General features: G+C 40.9%; 1 protein-coding gene across 1 annotated transcript in view; it reads right to left on the bottom strand.

Moving 5' to 3' along the window:
- The window catches only part of LOC106576844 (A-type potassium channel modulatory protein KCNIP2), a 192,354-nt gene that overhangs the window by 22,761 nt on the left and 155,373 nt on the right, over positions 1–14,220 (bottom strand). The window contains exons 2-3 of the mRNA XM_082964692.1: positions 1,314–1,416; positions 54–174 (exon numbers count right to left, since the gene is read on the bottom strand). Of these exons, the coding sequence (XP_082820818.1) occupies positions 54–174; positions 1,314–1,416 (224 nt within the window). The remainder of the gene's footprint in view (positions 1–53; positions 175–1,313; positions 1,417–14,220) is intronic.

Below are 14,220 nucleotides of genomic sequence, written 5' to 3'. Positions count from 1 at the left end.
CTCTAGCCTTCCCATATCCCCACCCCCTCTCTTCCCCGCATCCCCAAACTCACGTTCTTGAAGCCCCTGTAGAGAACTTGTAGTTCCTTCTTGTTGAACTTGGTCTGCTCCTGTAGTTTGTCCAGCCCCTCTGGTCGATGGCACACAGTGGACAACTCAAAGTCATCCTCTACGCTGTCTGTGGGACAGAGAGCACTGTTAGATATACCTATAGGTCAGTGGAGGCTGGTGGGAGGAGCTATAGGAGGACAGGTTCATTGTATTGGCTGGAGTGGAATCAGTGGAACGGAGTCAAATGTGGTTTCCATATGTTTGATGTGTTTGATACCGTTCCATTAATTCCATTCCAGCCATTACAACGAGCCGTACACTTATTGCTCCTCCCACCAGCATCCACTGCTATAGGCTACTCCTACAGGTTCCTGGCTGGCACACCTTTTAATTGGTACTAGTAATAATAATGGTAAAAACACAGCCAACTAAATCAATGTTAATTATGAACTGTTGAAATATCATTACATTACTGTTAGCAGATATTAGCTTTACTAAAACATACCGTTAGATGATAAATTGCTACATTTACATTGTATTACAATTCTCCAAAACTGAAGTGCACAAAGAAAGACAGGTAGTCATCAAGTCATCAATAGAAAACAAAAACATATCAACATCACCCCGTGAGATTCCTGAATGTCTATGGAGAAGTTCATTTAGTAACCCGATGTGCTCATTGACGATAACTTTCACTGAAAGTAGTAGTAAACCATCGAAACATCAGTGAAACGACAAAAGTCCTCAGATCTTCAGGCAATATGACACTCCATCCCTCCCTCCCTCACTCCCCATCCATTTCTCTCTCCACTCATCCCTCTCTTCCTCTATTCAAACCTTATTACACACACAGTCATGCCTCACTCCTCCTCTCCTCTTATCCCAAGATGCAAAGCAGGGCTGACTGTCTGTCCGCATCTCACTTCTCACCTCTACACATACATCAGTCACACACCATACCAGACAAAAATACTGTAAAATACCTCCAGAACACACAGTTCAATAATACTGAGATATATCCAGATATATTGTATATAGTATGTGTGTGTGAGAGAGAGAAAGAGAGAGCGAGAGAGAGAAGGTGTGTGTGTATGTGTCTGCGTCTGTGTCTGTGCGTAAGCATGCACATGTGTGTGTGCCGTGAGTGTGTAGATGTGTGTGTGTGTGTGTGTGTGTGTGTGTGTGTAAGAGTAAGATTGTGTGTGTGTGCATTTGTGGGCCCATGTATGTGTGTGTAGGGAGAGTGAAGACTGAAGAGTCACTTGCATTGACTGACTGAGGCAGCAACGGAAGGCGTGCAGCAGGGCAGCAGCTTGAGGAATCTCTGCTTTATAGTCTTTTTACTTTTGATGGTGGGAGTGTTACCTGTAATCACCAACCATAGCAGAGGTTAGACATAGAGCACACACAGACACTCAAAGGAAGAAAAACTCACAGATGCAGGCCTGCATGTGCACACAAACTGACATGCACACCCACAACCATGCACACACACACACAAGCGCACGCACACACAGCATAAGCAACATGCAACTCATTGAAGCATGCACAGCAGTCTCCCATAGTAAGGGCAACGGTTCGGTTTGCTGACCTGGCTTTTCTAGGACGGGCGTGTGCGTCCATTTCAGCTGATAGCTTACATCACCATACACAGCCCTCTACGGGTGAGTCATTGGCAAACACAAAGAAATAATTAATACTCAGTATGAAATCATAATTATCTTCAGTCTGAATGGACTACAGAAAACTGAGGGAAGTCAATGGCAAACAGAGAAAGGCAAAAGGGTTCTTACGAGGTAAGAATCCACATTTATGTAACCTTTTCAGAGATTTCTAGGAATCAATGCAACACAATTTCTAGGCAATTCCTAGACTACCAGTACAATCGTTTTTGATAGCCCTAATGCCTCCTAGAGAAAAGCCATATGGTTAGCCGGTTGAGCTAAAGCCCAACTCTCTACTCCAGGCGTTTTCAAAGTCTGAGACAGTGGGCCTCCTTTCAGGGAACATCAAGACAATAATTTCCATTATATATATATATATATACCTCCAGAACACACAGTTACATTTTGTTTTAAAATAAATAGCTGCAATGAAACTCTTAGAAAACAACTTTTATTTTATATTTTTTGGACACAACTTAATTAACATGCAACTGACTTTAAATGAATAGAAGTGTTTTCAAAATATACAGTTAATTCAGTCGAAAACCTTTTTGTTGTTGTTTATTTTACAAAGTATGTCATTGCCCTTTAAAAACGCTGTTGCCCCTTTAAGAGCTCTGCGACAAACTCTGGTTGTATGCATTTTTTTAACGATGCCATGCATGCAATTTTAGGAATTGTGAAATAAATGTGGTAGCACTGGAAAGCTGGAATACCCCTCTTTTTAAATGTAGCCACCAAACTGCTTTAAAAGGTGTGTTTTCCACACGATTGTAACTAGAAACAGGTCTAATATTTATTCATTATTAGAGAACCGAATACAGTTATGCTGAATCCCTAACCAGTCCCTTCCCCACGGCCCTACATTTGTACGTTCACGCGCCCCCCCGCCATATGTGCGTGTCCCAAAGCTGAGGGAGTAAAGATTATCAAGGGTGTAGGGGCTAATTAGACCCTCCAATAGCCTATTCAACCAAGCCAGCAAGGCTGCAGGCTCCAGAGCAAAGTGGTATCCCAACATGCACCGCAATATGTTTGGAGATTGTGCAATTTCATACAGAAGAATGGAGAGGAGGGCGTAATTCTATGACGTGTGTTTGTTTGTGTCTGATTTCGAGGTTTGACACATAAAACAAATGAAATAACTCCCCAAATAAATGTTTAACTGTTAATGAGGTTTATATCTTGTATAACGACATGGGGGGTTGAATTATTTCATGCTAATTGTATTATTTAAATGTGGAACATCAATTACATCATTCACAGGGTTGGGTAGGTTACTTTATAAATGTAATCCTTTACAGTCACTAGTAACCTCCTGGTGAGGCATGCCTCACACTTTGAAAACATCCGTGTTAGATCAGCATTCAGCTGGACCTTGATCAAACGACTCAAACCCTACCAGTCCTCACATTCTAACAGATCAGAATTCAAACACTAGAACTCATCCATTAGAACTCATCCACCAGAACTCCAGAACGTATCCTTTAGAACTCATCCATCAGAATTCATTCATCAGAACTCATTAATCAGAACTCATCCATCAGCCCATGTTACTCACTACTCCCCCTCAACCCATTGACCACACAAACAGTACAAGTACAACCCAACTTGGAACCAAGAATAATCACAGTGCAATTCGAGGACACACTCAGTAAGAATCAGACCTGGTACTGTCAGAGCGAAGTCATACTGTATCCCTGTGTGTCCTAAAAGTTAAGGCAGAGAGAAGAAGAGAGCACCTGCATCTCCGTAGTAACAGCAACTTCACTACTTTTAGTAGACCTCCAGAAGTCTGAGGGATGAAGGCCATGATAAAGACCAGTATTGTATGACCCGTAACTATACCAATACATTAACACACCTCCGAATGAACACACGCATGCGCACACACACACAGGTTGACACAATCCCTATTATGTACTAAGGACAAGCTGTTGATCTGTTGACCGTGTCACTCCCTTTCTTCCCCATATGCTTTCTGTCCCACCCCCTACAGGTGTGCTGCCAAAATAGGCAGTACGAGGTTAGACATTAGAGCTATAGGTACTGGAACACACCCACCCACACACAGAGCGTAGCCTTGGGAGACGGGATGGAGTGTGTGTGTTTGATCTGGCCCATGTAGGGACATCAAAGCCATTAGGGCTGAGTCAATCACACACTGCTCTATCCCTAGCCAAAATGCACGCACTCACTCACTCACTCACTCACTCACTCACTCACTCACTCACACACACACACACACACACACACACACACACACACACACACACACACACACACACACACACACACACACACAGGGTGAGATTATTCCCTACATAATATTTTTTTTAATCAAATTTGTTTTTGAGGGGAGATCAGCTTTAACATTGCAGATAGATTGTAGCTTCCATCAACTTAATTGTCTGCATCATTTCCAATCCCTCATATATAAAAATAAATATATATACACTGTACATATACACATACTGTACCAGTCAAATGTTTGGATACACCTAATACTCATTCAATGTTTTTTCTTTATTTTAAAATGTTTTTTTTTACATTGAATAATAATAGTAAAGACATCAAAACTATAGCCCATCGGCGACATTGTTGCCAATGATGACCTGCCTTACAACAGGCCTACAAGCCCTCAGTCCAGCCTCTCTCAGCCTATTGCATATATTCTGAGCACTGATGGAGGGATTGTGCGTTACTGGTGTAACTCGTGCAGTTGTTGTTGCCATCCTGTACCTGTCCTGCAGGTGTGATATTCGGATGTACCGATCCTGTGCAGGTGTTGTTACATGTGGTCTGCCACTGCGAGTACGATCAGCTGTCCATCTTGTCTCCCTGTAGCGCTGTCTTAGGCGTCTCACAGTACGAACATTGTAATTTATTGCCCTGTCCACATCTGCAGTCCTCATGCCTCCTTGCAGTATGCCTAAGGCACATTCACGCAGATGAGCAGGGACCCTGGGCATCTTTCTTTTGGTGTTTTTCAGAGTCAGTAGAAAGGCCTCTTTAGTGTCCTAAGTTTTCATAACGGTGACCTTAATTGCCTACCTTCTGTAAGCTCTTAGTGTCTTAACGACCGTTCCACAGGTGCATGTTCATTAATTGTTTATGGTTCATTGAACAAGCATGGGAAACAGTGTTTAAACCATTTACAATGAAGATCTGTGAAGTTATTTGCATTTTTATGAATTATCTTTGAAACACAGGGTCCTGAAAAAGAGACATTTCTTTTTTTTGTTGAGTTTATATACTGTACAGACACACACCTTTTAAAAATATATTTTCCTAAAATATTATTTTCCACTAACCCTACCACCCCTCCCCTACTTGGAGTAAACAAATTAACAACAACACTTAGGCTTCTACTTCCAGCTTATACATACTATATAAATGTTTCGGACACAATCTAATTAACTATGGTTATCTTTTGTTTGTTTTTACTCCTATCCTACTCCCATCTATTTCTGAAGACCATCCATTTTGATTTCTATTTGCCATATATTTTTAAGTGTGCTGGGATGGTTGTATCCCCATATATATATATATATATATACAGTGCCTTGCGAAAGTATTTGGCCCCCTTGAACTTTTCGACCTTTTGCCACATTTCAAGCGTCAAACATAAAGATATAAAACTGTAATATTTTGTGAAGAATCAACAACAAGTGGGACACAATTATGAAGTGGAACGAAATTTATTGGATATTTCAAACTTTTTTAACATATAAAAAACTGAAAAATTGGCCGTGCAAAATTATTCAGCCCCTTTACTTTCAGTGCAGCAAACTCTCTCCAGAAGTTCAGTGAGGATCTCTGAATGATCCAATGTTGACCTAAATGACTAATGATGATAAATAGAATCCACCTGTGTGTAATCAAGTCTCCGTATAAATGCACCTGCTCTGTGATAGTCTCAGAGGTCCGTTTAAAGCGCAGAGAGCATCATGAAGAACAAGGAACACACCAGGCAGGTCCGAGATACTGTTGTGGAGAAGTTTAAAGCCGGATTTGGATACAAAAATATTTCCCAAGCTTTAAACATCCCAAGGAGCACTGTGCAAGCGATAATATTGAAATGGAAGGAGTATCAGACCACTGCAAATCTACGAAGACCCGGCCGTCCCTCAAAAACTTTCAGCTCATACAAGAAGACTGATCAGAGATGCAGCCAAGAGGCCCATGATCACTCTGGATGAACTGCAGAGATCTACAGCTGAGGTGGGAGACTCTGTCCATAGGACAACAATCAGTCGTATACTGCACAAATCTGGCCTTTATGGAAGAGTGGCAAGAAGAAAGCCATTTCTTAAAGATATCCATAAAAAGTGTCGTTTAAAGTTTGCCACTAGCCACCTGGGAGACACACCAAACATGTGGAAGAAGGTGCTCTGGTCAGATGAAACCAAACTTTTTGGCAACAACTGCAAAAGACCTGAGACTGGGACGGAGATTTGTCTTCCAACAAGACAATGATCCAAAACATAAAGCAAAATCTACAATAGAATGGTTCACAAATAAACATATCCAGGTGTTAGAATGGCCAAGTAAAAGTCCAGACCTGAATCCAATCGAGAATCTGTGGAAAGAACTGAAAACTGCTGTTCACAAACGCTCTCCATCCAACCTCACTGAGCTCGAGCTGTTTTGCAAGGAGGAATGGGCAAAAATGTCAGTCTCTCGATGTGCAAAACTGATAGAGACATACCCCAAGCGACTTACAGCTGTAATCGCAGCAAAAGGTGGCGCTACAAAGTATTAACTTAAGGGGGCTGAATAATTTTGCACGCCCAATTTTTCTGTTTTTTATTTGTTAAAAAAGTTTGAAATATCCAATAAATTTCGTTCCACTTCATGATTGTGACCCACTTGTTGTTGATTCTTCACAAAAAAATTACAGTTTTATATCTTTATGTTTGAAGCCTGAAATGTGGCAAAAGGTCGAAAAGTTCAAGGGGGCCGAATACTTTCGCAAGGCACTGTATATATAACATTCTATTGGTTGCAATAATTTTGTATAATCATTTAAATTGAAAAACTCTAAGTTTTGAATCCGGTGTCATTTTGCGTATCAGTTCATAAACCATATGCCATGGAATAGGTACATTGAAAATCTCTTCCCAACTATCTGTATGGCACAGCGGTCAATTTTTGAGTCCTTAAGGATAGACGTCCCGTCAACGGGACAGTTATAAATCATGCAGCGCCTTGTGTCACGATTGCAGATTTTAGAGAAACAGCAAATGTCGGTACATGTAAGTGTTTATATCATCCGAAAGCTTAAATTCTTGTTAATATGCCATGCTATTGTTTGAGGACAGCTCCTAACAACAAAACTTTTTTTCACCGCGATAGGTTTGATAAATTCACCTCTGAAGGTGAAATGTGTACTTATATTCTGAAATCTTGCTCTGATTTATCATCCAAAGGGTCCCAGAGATAACATGAAGTGTCGATTTGTCAGATAAAAATCATTTTTCATATCTTAAAAAGGTCCATATAGCATGCACGATCGATTTTGTATTTCCACTCATTCAATTTGCAAAGAAAGAAATCTGTGAAAATCTAACCCTAAACGTTGTTTCAACCAGTCAAATCACGTTCGTATGTATTCCTCAGAGATCCTAGAACGTAACCAGACTTCACTATATCATTAGGGGTGTAGTATATCCTATAGGACACCATATTTGGTCAGAGAGCGACGCCTTCATGGCACGCCGATAACAAGGGCGATCTTCACTTGAATGACTCTAACTTTGTCAAATAAGCACCAATTGGGGTCAAACAAAGCTAGCTAGATAGCCAATGAGCTGGGCTTTATGGGAAACCCTGTATCTGTCATAAAATGTTGCTACTAACCTTGAACGACAGCATGCCTTTTCCTTTTGGAAAAAATATACGAATATTCAGAGTTATGAGGTTATGAAAACTGGTTGTTTTGCAAATATTGAACTTATAATATGGCTACTAATACTTGGAAGCTAAATCAAAGTCAAACTACACAGATTTGACGATATTCTTGCAGAAAAATGTAAAATGAATGCAAATGTCTCCTTCACGATTTGCCCAAATGTACCTGGGTGACTTCACACTAAATGTCATGTAGTTCGCTCATACTTCAAGTTATCTGAAACTTTGCACATACACTGCCACCATCTTGTGGACACCATAGGAATTACAAACAGACTGATGGCTAGAACTGGGACCTTTCTGTTGCATTTCAAAGATGGTCTATTTTCTTCTACCAGATCTATTGTGTTATATTCTCCTACATTCAATTCCCATTTCTACAAACTTCAAAGTGTTTCTTTTCAAATGGTACCAAGAATATGCATATCCTTGCTTCAGGGCCTGAGCTACAGGCAGTTAGATTTGGGTATGTAATTTAGGCGAAAATTGAAAAAAATGGGGGTTATCCCTAAGAAGTTTTAAATTAAACTGATATACTTTTTTAGTTATCACAATTTTCTTCAACCAATATTTGTCTTTAATGCAGGGCCAACAGACAAGTTCCTTACATTTCCCCCTTCCACTTGCCTTCCATTTTGGAAGTATTGCTGCAATTAGTTGGTTGTCATTTTTGGTAGAGCAAACATTTCCTTATATTGTTAGCTACATGTGTGGCATAACTCCACCAGTCCTATTTATGATATCATTTACAAAGATTATAACTTTATTTTTATAATGTTATTTTTTTTAATCAATTAGTATATTTGAGTTTAACCACATTATTTGTTGTATTATTTTTCTGTCTTTTCTGGTGGATTAAACTAAAATTGCACCCAACTTTCGATGGCTTCTTTTAAAAAGAACAATATTTTGGAGATTATTTCATTTTCAAATAACCAAAAGTCAGAAGTTGTAATCTGAAGATAAGGAAGATGGCCATTCTTGAACATGGAATGAGACATTCTTATTAATCTGCTAAAGAACCAGTTTCGGATTTAAGTATAACATTTGTATGACTGAGTCCTTAAGTTTTGCCCTACGAATTCATATTCCTTGCATAAATAGGACCATTTAATTTTGTCTGGCTTGCCATTCCAAATAAAATTGAATATTTGGGTGATGGTTGCTGATAATGGGCCTCTGTACGCCTATGTAGATATTCCATTAAAAAAAATCTGCCGTTTCCAGCTACAATAGTCATTTACAACATGAACAATGTCTACACTGTATTACTGATCAATTTGATGTTATTTTAATGGACAGAAAATGTGCTTTCCTTTCAAAAACAAGGACATTTCTAAGTTATCCCAAACTTTTGATCGGTAGTGTACATTCCAATTACAAGGAAAAGCAATTGATGAAATTGACCTTAACATCTCAAATTAACGAATGTCCGGAAAGCAATTGTTTTGTGTCGTTTCAGCTAGCTCTGCCTTGTGTTCCCTTGAGAGCACCTATACACAAACCATGCTTTGGAAAAACGTGTCTACTATTACCCTCAAACGGCTATAATCCATGGCCAACTAACCATCTAGGAATCTGTCCATTAGTAATATAAACTATAGACAGCCCATTAGGCACAGAGAAGAGTGAGAGAGGAAAAATAGATGTAGACACAAGCTAGGTCAACCAATTGGTGACATATTTTCATGCAAATTTTCAAAAATCTGCATAAAAAAAACACATTTTCCCACCAGAGATGTGTTTCTATCAAATTAACTCGTTGCAGATAAAAGGCTGTGTGTGATGACGTAGTGCACATAAAAAAAAACTTTTGCGACTAAATTCCCATGTACCGAATAACAAATACAAGTTAAATGGGTTTTCAACTCTACTGATTGTTTTCTCATAAAAAATGTGGGTTATATAGTGAATGTGCCCACTCTGATGTTGGCAAGTGCGCTCTAGCCAACAGCGCTATCTGCTCACTGTTAGCTAGAGCACACGTATAGCCTATATATGAAGAGATTATTGTTATTGACAAAAGAGCGAAATTATTTTTATTTGTCAAACTTCAGCCATTCATCATGTCATCAGAATAAGACCCTGTGAAGTTCCTCATAATTTATTTCATCTGTAGCCTAATAAACTGCATGCTTTCCCAACGAGTCATCGTGGGAGGACCACGCAACATGTCATTGCGTGACTCGTTTACTTCCATATGATGGTTATTATATCAATATTTGCACATAAAAGCATGTCCATCAATATTTCTCACATAATTCATTTTACTGAGACAAAAAGATCCCACCTTGTCTAGCGTATTTTGTTTAGTTGACATTTGGAAAGTGTACTGAAAAATGTACACACGCTTGATTAGACACCCAATGACCTGAATTACAGCCATTAATGTCCACCATTTATCAGACAGATTAAGGATTGGGTCTTCTTGCCGTACATAGACGTTCCCTTCTCAAATAAAAATAAAAAACATTTCCTTTAATCTATTATTTTTTCTCTTTCCCTTCTTCTGCCCCTACTCTTAGCCCTACCCCAGCCTGAATCCCCACCTTCTACACCTACTCCTGCCCCAGATCCTGCTACTGCTCATGTCTGCCTCTCCTTTACCTCAACTCTACAGTTACCCCTATCCCAGACTCCAACCCTTCCCTGTCCTCGGACTTGATCCTCAGCCTGATCTCAACCTACCCTAATCCCAGTCCCTACCCCATGTTCCTAACCCCTACCCCTACTTCTCTCCCACACCCTAACCCTCTCCCTAACCTCAAGCCCCTCTGTACCCAGCCCATAACCTTGCCTCTTCTCCTACCCCTATACCCATACCTGTCCCTAACCCCCCACCCTTCCTGTCCTTTAACTATATCTGTCCCCTGTCTCATACCCAGCCCTCAGCCCCCTGTATCTTACCTCTGGAGGAGAAATCGATGAGCCCCAGGAAGTGCATCAGTTTGAGGGAGCTACAGACCACCAGGAGTATCCCCACTGTCTGCAACCCCTCCATCTCCCACACTTCACGGAAAAACATCAACTGCATCTTGACACACTGTCCCAGAGATGGAGAGATCTCTCCTTTCCCTCTATCTTTCTCTCCTTCTCTCTGTCTATCCGTGTCAATCCAAGAGAGCCCCCCCTTAGCTCAGAACCCCTCCGGTCCCTCAGTCGCATTTATATCACTCTGTCCACCTGTTCTCTCTCTCTTGTTCAGTCTCCCACTATCTGCCAGTAAAAAGTCATGGTACGTCCACTAAGGTCAGAAGTGACGACGATGTCGAGACAAACTCCCTCTATCCCCTCTCTCCTGTCTGTAGTAGGTAGTATTGACAGTATAGAGTTGACTGTCCGTAGTAGCTGCCCTGTCAAGAACAGCTCACAGGTGGTTGTTAGTCAAAGCCTTGATGCATCAGAAGGCACAGAGAAGGTTCTCTGTAACTCAGCCGCCCTCCGATTTGACCTGTCAGCCAGCCTCGTCAACTATCATCAATTGTCCGTAAGTCCAGATAACAATTGTTAGAAGTTAGAAGAACACTCCAACATCATTAACCAGAGTAGAGAGGTGATTATAGTCCACTTTAGTTCTAAGGTATATCTAAGGTTTATTATTTTACTCTCACTCCTTTTCATCTACCGATTCCCTTTTCTTTCTGTCATTCTGTTTGTTTCCCTTCCCTCCCTCTCTCCATCCCCTCCTGCTCAGCCCCTCCTAGTGTGTAATTAAGTAGCATGAGTTTGGATAGAGGTAAGAAAGAGCTAGGAGAGAAGGATGAAAGAAGGAGGAGAGATGGGAGAAGGTGAGAGAGGGAGGACAGAAGAAGGAGGAGAGGTGAAGAGGGAGGAGAGAAGAGACAGGATAGCGGAGAGGAGGGAAGGAAAGCAGAGAGATCACTTCAGAAATGCTTTGAGTCTGTGAGGAAAGAGGTGGAATGGGGGAGTGAGGAGAGAGACCGACATGAAGCTGGGACTGACGTGACGCTGGCAGCAGTGGGCATACTCATGGATGTGGCTCTCTTTACTATGGGCGCTTCCCTTTCACCTACACAAACACACATACACACTTGCAGGCCTGTCTGTCCCAGTGAGCTGTAGTGTGTGTCATTGAGTGAAATCTGACTCCAGGTGTATCATGTCTTTGTGCCAGTAAGATGCCAGGCCTCAGGTTGTTTAGCTTGGCACCTGATACACGGATGCAGTAAAAACACCACAACACCCTACTAACCAAAAATTGTCACCAAACCAACAGTTAACCAGAATGACAGACCAACCACAGTGTAACTTACCCAGCCAAACTAAGCAGAGACTGACAAACTAACCACAGTTAACTAAATAGTCAAAATACAGTAAGTGACCAAAACTAAACCAAACAAAATCCAACCAACACCAAATGACTCAACTAACCAGGCAATCTATTGCTGTACGCTGAATCCTAAAAAAAAAGGATCTGACTATACAGCAGAAAGAGAAAGACATTACGTCACAACCTTATAGATACACGATATGGGACACTATCAACAAGTGGAAATACACTCTCAATGAGAGCGATGGAGCTGGGGAGGAAGAGTAAAAATGTGTGTGTGCATGGGTGTGTGCATGCGTGCGCATTTGTGTGCATGTGTGAGTGTTCTCAATGCATTTTCAATAATATTAAGGGACCAAATGAAAAAGGGGGGAAACAGAGAGTTGAGAAAGGGGGTAGAAGAGTAAGGAGGACTGGTCTGCCAGATCAGTGATTAATGCTCCACAGGCCGTGTTGGAACTAAGCTCCTCAGCAACAGCACCTAGTGACCATTAAACACTCAGCCACACCAACGAGCAACTGAGGACTCCAAGATTCAGATAACCTTGGCCAACACACACACAAACATACACACACACACACATTCCTGCCACTCAACTGCCTTTTTTCCCTTTGCATAACAGTTGAATGAAATGGCACTAATGTGCTGCTGATGCTTTACAGTTGTTTGTTTGTGATGTTTATCATGTCACTGTCGAGCCAAAAGCAATTTTCTATGTTGACTTTATTGATATCTATTCTCAGAGCAAACTGAGCAACCTTTTGAAACTGAATTGTCTTCATAGTGCAAACTTCTATGCTCAGACCGATATGTCCGATAATTCAGAGAATGATTTTCTATGTCTTGATTGCGTGCGTGTGTTTATGTGTTTGCGTGTGTGTGTCCTGATATGCTGGTGGAAGGATCTCCTCGATTTCACTGTAATTACAGAATACCTCAAATAAAATTAGCTGGCTGACTGTCGGTTAGTACACAGCCTTAGAGACATGCTTGAAATAGCTCCAATCCAATGTTATGCTGACACACGCATGCACTCCAAAACACACACACACACACACACACACACACACACACACACACACACACACACACACACACACACACACAGACAGCCCTATTGGAGAGCAAACAGTGTGATGTCTTAAGCTAATCAGCCAGACTATGTATTAGTTATGATGAGGGATACTTTGCCTGCAGCCAGACAGACAGAATAATTGAAACACCTCCAGATTTAGACTTCTATCTGTGCAATTATCCCTCTCAAAGATAATAAGCTAATTAAAATGTCTAGGCGTGTGTGTGTGTGTGTGTGTGTGTGTGTGTGTGTGTGTGTGTGTGTGTGTGTGTGTGTGTGTGTAGGTGTGTGTGTGTGTGTGTGTATAGGTGTGTGTGTGTGTGTGTGTGTGTGTATAGGTGTGTGTGTGTGTGTGTATAGGTGAGAGACAGAGAGGGACATTGACGAACGGTGCTCAAAATACAGTAATGTGTTCCAAATTACTGTAAATGAAAGGCGAGATCAATTTCCATAGATCATTAGCTTTAGGAAGGTATTTTTAAATAGGGATCTAGGACAAAATAGATTAATTACATTAACTAGGCCCTTTTGGAATGAACTACATAAACTTACAAATCTGATTAGAAAGTAGGAAAAATCTTCACTGTATTCATAACAGAGACATGCACAACACGCACAGACACACAGGCATAGAGGCACTCGACTGGCAGCGTTGAAAAATCTGCTTTGAGGATGTTCTGTCTTTTTAGAGGCACGTTATCAAAGTTGTGTCAAAGTCTTCTTTCTTAGGCAAAATGCAACATTGACTGGGGAATTCTTATGATCAAATTATGTTCTTTGTGCTCACGAAGATTTAATTGTGCATAATACATTTGTCATTACAATCAATAATGAATTCATGATTGGAATCCACTAATAGTCCTCAAGAGGGCAGTGTTGTGTAAAATCAAATGGAGCATTATCTTTAACATTTGTATGCAACAGTGATTTGTCAGTCTAACTTCTACCTCGTTTTTTCCTGCCTGCCTGCCTGTCTGTCTTTCTGACTGCATCTCTGACTGCCTGCCTGTCTGTCTCTTCTCTCCCTTTCTGGAACTGTCCTTCATTCAGATTATGACTGCACAGACAAACAGTGGGAAGATAATGAAGGATCAGAGGCTATAAAAAAAAACATGTGCACGCATGCAGGCACGCTCGATTTGATTTGTACAGCACAGTACAGCACAGTATGGCACTCGGTTTACACTGAAACAATTTCTTCATATTGCGTGGGTGTTAACGGTTA

This window comes from Salmo salar, chromosome 18 (genome assembly GCF_965601325.2).
Source record: "Salmo salar chromosome 18, fSalSal1, whole genome shotgun sequence".
Classification (NCBI taxonomy): Eukaryota; Metazoa; Chordata; class Actinopteri; order Salmoniformes; family Salmonidae; genus Salmo; species Salmo salar.
This window is presented reverse-complemented; position numbering and strand designations above follow the sequence as displayed.